General features: G+C 72.2%; 1 protein-coding gene across 1 annotated transcript in view; it reads left to right on the top strand.

Annotated features, from left to right (window-relative positions):
• The window catches only part of Cacna1c (calcium voltage-gated channel subunit alpha1 C), a 304,839-nt gene extending 299,327 nt beyond the window's left edge, over nucleotides 1-5,512 (top strand). Inside the window, exons 33-34 of the mRNA XM_069988882.1 lie at nucleotides 3,325-3,467; nucleotides 5,179-5,512. Coding sequence (XP_069844983.1) covers nucleotides 3,325-3,467; nucleotides 5,179-5,512 — 477 coding nt within the window. The remainder of the gene's footprint in view (nucleotides 1-3,324; nucleotides 3,468-5,178) is intronic.
• Nucleotides 5,513-6,000: the final 488 nt, after the last annotated feature.

Consider the following 6,000-nt stretch of genomic DNA (forward strand, 5'->3'; position numbering starts at 1 on the left):
GCTCTCCAGAGTGTGCTCACTCTCAACGTTGAGCCCTGAAAACTCAGCCAGAGCCCCATCCCCCCGCCCTTGTCATCCTGGGGGGCCCTGCCCCCCCCCGCACACCCTGCCCTCTTCATCCTGGGGGGCCCTGCCCCCCCACGCCCTGCCCTTGTCATCCTGGGGGGCCCTGCCCCCCCCCCCCGCACACCCTGCCCTTGTCATCCTGGGGGGCCCTGCCCCCCCCCGCACGCCCTGCCCTCGTCATCCTGGGGGGCCCTGCCCCCCCCGCACACCCTGCCCTTGTCATCCTGGGGGGCCCTGCCCCCCCCGCACACCCTGCCCTCGTCATCCTGGGGGGCCCTGCCCCCGCACGCCCTGCCCTCTTCATCCTGGGGGGCCCTGCCCCCCCGCACGCCCTGCCCTTGTCATCCTGGGGGGCCCTGCCCCCCCCACGCCCTGCCCTTGTCATCCTGGGGGGCCCTGCCCCCCCGCACGCCCTGCCCTCGTCATCCTGGGGGGCCCTGCCCCCCCGCACACCCTGCCCTCTTCATCCTGGGGGGCCCTGCCCCCCCACGCCCTGCCCTTGTCATCCTGGGGGGCCCTGCCCCCCCCGCACACCCTGCCCTCTTCATCCTGGGGGGCCCTGCCCCCCCACGCCCTGCCCTTGTCATCCTGGGGGGCCCTGCCCCCCCCGCACACCCTGCCCTCGTCATCCTGGGGGGCCCTGCCCCCCCGCACGCCCTGCCCTCTTCATCCTGGGGGGCCCTGCCCCCCCGCACGCCCTGCCCTTGTCATCCTGGGGGCCCTGCCCCCCCCGCACACCCTGCCCTCGTCATCCTGGGGGGCCCTGCCCCCCCACGCCCTGCCCTCGTCATCCTGGGGGGCCCTGCCCCCCGCACACCCTGCCCTCTTCATCCTGGGGGGCCCTGCCCCCCCCGCACGCCCTGCCCTCGTCATCCTGGGGGGCCCTGCCCCCCCACGCCCTGCCCTTGTCATCCTGGGGGGCCTGCCCCCCCACGCCCTGCCCTTGTCATCCTGGGGGGCCTGCCCCCCCCCCACGCCCTGCCCTTGTCATCCTGGGGGGCCCTGCCCCCCCGCACGCCCTGCCCTTGTCATCCTGGGGGGCCCTGCCCCCCCACGCCCTGCCCTCGTCATCCTGGGGGGCCCTGCCCCCCCACGCCCTGCCCTTGTCATCCTGGGGGGCCCTGCCCCCCGCACGCCCTGCTCCATCTTAGCGGCTCCACCCTGCGTCTGGGCATCTACCCCTCGTCAAGCCCCCCGCGGGGTGAGCCCGCCTCAGCCTGGCCCGGCCCTCCATGGGGCTCCCGGGCGCCCCAGCCCGGCATGCCCTGGCCCTGGCACGTTGGGGACCCAGACTCCCTGTCCCTGACTCTGTCCGGGCCCGGGCCGCAGCACAGGCCAAGGCCAAGGCCTGGGGGGGGAACGCTCCGCCCACGGGGTCCTGGAAGGGAGGCCCACCCTCCCTGCGGCTCCCATTTATGCCCTGGACGGCGGTGCCCGGTGAGGCCCGAGCTGACAGCTCTGGTTACGCAGACGAGTCAGGACGGCCGGTCTCGGGGGTGACCCACCTCCCTTTTCCCCCACCGGGACACCCCTGTGTCCCTGGGGCGTACCCCAGCCTCCTTCCCAGACTCCCCGGCCACCAGGTGCTACTAGGTGTCAGGCAGAGGCGATTCTGACACACTAACTGGTGCTCACGTGGGAAGAGGACGCAGGAAGCTGCGTCCCCGTGGTGGAGAGACCGTCAGGGCCAGCCTGAGGGAGGACGGGGCAGTGTTTGTGCCTGGGCGCCGGCCCCCCCCCCCCCCCCCGTGCTGTGACGCGGCTCACAGGCTTCGCTCACTCCCTCACTGAGCTGTTAGTTGTTAGCTACTTGGTGGGTTGGTTGAGCACCGGCTGCTCTTCCTCCAGGAAGGCCATCCTGGCGGTCTGAGCATCCGTGTGGCGGCCGATGATACCCGGTCTCACCTCAGCTTGAGCCTGTGGTTGAGGGCTCCTCCTCCTTACCCCTCCTCCCCCTCCCCCCCTCTCCCTCCCCTCCCTCCCCTCCTCCCCCTCCTCTCCCTCCTCCCTCCCCTCCTCCCCCTCCTCTCCCTCCTCCCTGTCCTCTTCCCCCTCCCCCTCCTCTCCCTCCTCCCTCCCCCTCCTCCCCCTCCCCCTCCTCCTCCTCTCTCTCCTCCCTCTCCTCCTCCCCCTCCCCCTCTCCCTCCTCCCTCTCCTCCTCCCCCCCCCACCCCAGCCAGAGGTTGTTTTAGGAAGCTAGAAGACCCAGCAGCGGGGTCCTTAGAAGTGGTTTTCCTGGTGGGCCTGGGAGGGGCACAGGGCGTGGCCCCCAGAACTGGCCTGCTGTCTCGCTGGCCCTGGGCCGGATGCTGCCACCTCCCGCCCCCCCCTTAACCACCTGGATAGGGCAGAAAGCAGCTGAAAGTCTAGGCCATGGTCAAGGGGAAGGGGTGCAGGTGCATTCGTACGGTTGTGTGCATGAGTGTGTGTGTGTGTGTCTGTCTGTCCATCTCTATGTTCAGTATTGGCCCACTAGGCAAATCCTAGGGCTGTCCTGGGAGCTGGGCCTCCCATGGCCCTTCCCTCCCCCCCTCCTCCCACCCCTCCCCAAAAAGTATCTCCAGGCCTCGGCTGGTGTCTGATTGTGCAAGCTCCCTCCCTCTAAAATTCCCTGTTCACGTCCCCTTGTCTGTATGTTAAAGAGAACCAGAGCCGGCCGCCGGGCAACACCTGGGCGTGGAGAGGGAGGCCTGGAGAGCAGAGCGCCCCGGGCCTGTGGTCAGGGCCTGAGCCCGGGGAGGGCCGGCTCCCAAGATTCCCAGTGGGGAGCCCGGGGCTGCCCCCAGACCAGCTCAGCAGAGAGGCCCAGAACTTTCTGGGACGCGGATGAGATCTCACATTGTGGGCGGGGTCCTTCGGGATGCAGAAGCCAGCCAACCCCAGTGCGGCCAGGCCCAAGGCCCTGGGCCTCCTCCTGCCTGGCGGGCTCTGAGGGTAGCCCACCCCACCCCCCGCCCCCGCCTGCCTGGCGCAGACCTGGGTGCTGAGGGCTCGGGAACTGAACCGAAAGGTCAGCGCGGGACGGAGCCCGGCCACACCCGTGGAGGCCGCGGCCAGGGACGGGTCGGGCCCAGGGCTCGGGGCCTCCCGCGGCCCGCACGCCGGCCCGCATGCCGGCCCCGCCTGTGTCTTTCTTTTCCCGTGTTTCCTGTGCCCTCTCCTGCCACCGCGTTGCTCCTGTGTGAGCCGAGACCCAGCGCCGCGGCCGCCCTGCCCGGAGACTCATTACAGCTTCTCTCTGTCTGCCTTTCTTTAAAGCCAGCTGACCATGCCCAATGCTCCCCCACCACGGTAAGACCGCCCCCCACAACCGCGCGCCCAGCTTCTGTGATCCCTCTGCGTCCCTACGCGCCCCCACCCCACCCACCCGACCTCCGGGGTCTCTCTGGGGCCCGGCCCGGGTGTGCATGTGTCCCCACGCGCTGCGTCCGTCCCGTGTGCTGTGCTTGCTGGCCTGCTCCTGGGAGGGCGGGGGGGGGAGGGGGCGGGGGGAGGAGGGGGCGGGGGGGTGAGGGGAGGAGGGGGCGGGGGAGGAGGGGGCGGGGGGGGGAGGGGGCGGGGGGGGCGAGTCCCCTGAGCCGCCTTCCGGCCGGCCCGTCCTTCACCACGACCTTGACCGGCTGAGGAGCCACTGGGAGAGAACAGGACCAAGGGCTAGCTCCTGTTACATGGCCCGTGGGCTTCTGCGTGGGGAGTGGGCAGGGGGGCGGGGGCGGGGATGGGGAGGAGGTGGGGGAGGGGTCCAGCGGGGGGCAGGAGGCCTGGCCCCCTCAGCCCCCCCCCCCCCCGGCTCGGGAGGGAGGCCACCCGCAGGGCCGGGCCCAGGACCGTTCCCAGGGGCTTGCGCCCCATCCCGCCAGGGTCAGAGGTTTTTACAGCAGGCTGGGAGCAGAGAGACACTGAGCGGAGGCTGTCCTCATGTGGGCCCCACAGGCCAGAGATGCCTTTCCCGGTGACCTTGAGTCTCCGTGCCGCTCAGCCTGGGTTGTGTGTGCGCTGTTCGAAGGGTCAGCGTGCCGACCCATGACCCCGGCCCCCAAAGTCAGCAGACTGGAGCCGGCCCTGGGAGGCGTGGCCTGGGCGGGAAGCCCAGGCCCGCCCGGAGTCCCCTGCCATACAGCCCACGGCTCAGGTGGAGGGAGCCAGCCCAGCCCCCGCGGCTCCTGGGGCCGAGGGCTGGACCCCGCCCCGCGTCCAGACCGCTCGGTTGGTTCCGCACGGGGTTTTGTGGGGTTTTTAACTCATCGGATCTCATTGGTCCCGGGGTCCTCGACTCCGCAGACCCCAGCTGAACCTCCCCGACCTGAGCTGGGGGGGGGGGTGTTGATAGGTTTTGTTTTGTTTTTCTCCTCTGAACATGGTGGCCATGGACTGACAGACGGGTTGTCAACCCGCGGCCTCCTCGGCTTCCCCTCTGGGGACTGCCCCCCAGATGAGAGAAAACAGCGGCAGGTGGCTGCACTGCTGATGGGGAGTGGAGGTCAGGGCGTCCGAGGCCCTGGGACGCCCATGACTCCCCCGTGCCCACGGGCGGGCGCCGCCCAGGCCTGGAGCGGGGATCACGGGGAGGCAGCCCAGGCCTGGAGCGGGGATCACGGGGAGGCGGCCCAGGCCTGGAGCGGGGATCCCCGGGACGGCGGCCCAGGCCTGGAGTGGGGATCACGGGGAGGCGGCCCAGGCCTGGAGCGGGGATCCCCGGAGGCGGCCCAGGCCTGGAGTGGGGATCACGGGGAGGCCGCCCAGGCCTGGAGCGGGGATCACGGGAGGCAGCCCAGGCTGGAGCGGGGACCCCCGGGAGGCGGCCCAGGCCTGGAGTGGGGATCACGGGGAGGCGGCCCAGGCCTGGAGCGGGGATCACGGGAGGTGGCCCAGGCCTGGAGCGGGGATCACGGGAGGCGGCCCAGGCCTGGAGCGGGGATCACGGGGAGGCAGCCCAGGCCTGGAGCGGGGATCACGGGGAGGCGGCCCAGGCCTGGAGCGGGGATCACGGGGAGGCGGCCCAGGCCTGGAGCGGGGATCACGGGGAGGCGGCCCAGGCCTGGAGCGGGGATCACGGGGAGGCGGCCCAGGCCTGGAGCGGGACCCCCGGGAGGCGGCCCAGGCCTGGAGCAGGGATCACGGGGAGGCGGCCCAGGCCTGGAGCGGGGACCCCCGGGAGGCAGCCCAGGCCTGGAGCGGGGACCCCCGGGAGGCGGCCCAGGCCTGGAGCGGGGATCACGGGGAGGCGGCCCAGGCCTGGAGCGGGGATCACGGGGAGTCAGCCCAGGCCTGGAGCGGGGATCACGGGGAGGCGGCCCAGGCCTGGAGCGGGGATCACGGGGAGGCGGCCCAGGCCTGGAGCGGGGACCCCCGGGAGGCGGCCCAGGCCTGGAGCGGGGACCCCCGGGAGGCGGCCCAGGCCTGGAGCGGGGACCCCCGGGAGGCCGGCCGCGTGGAAATGGAATGAGAGGCAGTTCAGTACAGGAAGCTCCTCCGCCAGTTCTCTCCCAGCGCAGGGGGGGGGGTGCCAGGGGGGGGGAGGGCGGGGGGGGTCCCTCCTGGGTCAGCACCCCGGCCTCCCCCCGCTCTGCAGGGCAGGACTGGGGGGGCGGGGGGGGGCGGGGGGGCCCTCCTGGGTCAGCACCCCAGACCCCCGCTCTGCAGGGCAGGACTGGGGGGGCAGGCCTGGTGCCCCAGCAAGGAGGCCAGATGGGCAGGCAGTGGGAATCCACAGGGGAGGCCCCTCTCCCCCCCCAGCAGCCAGGTCCTCAGCCCTCCCCCCCTCCCTTCCCCTCCCCAGCCATGCCCTCCCCAAACCCAGGATCTCCCAGGAATCTTTGCGCAGGGTCTGGACCCCTCCACCCCCAGCTTAGGCCTGTCACCCTAGACACTCGGGAGCCCAAGATCACAGTTCAAAGCCAGCCTGGGAGGGAAAGTCCACGTTTAACACGCAAA

This window comes from Dipodomys merriami, unplaced genomic scaffold, assembly GCF_024711535.1.
Source record: "Dipodomys merriami isolate MVZ:Mamm:240054 unplaced genomic scaffold, mDipMer1.0.p SCAF_368, whole genome shotgun sequence".
Taxonomy (NCBI): domain Eukaryota; kingdom Metazoa; phylum Chordata; class Mammalia; order Rodentia; family Heteromyidae; genus Dipodomys; species Dipodomys merriami.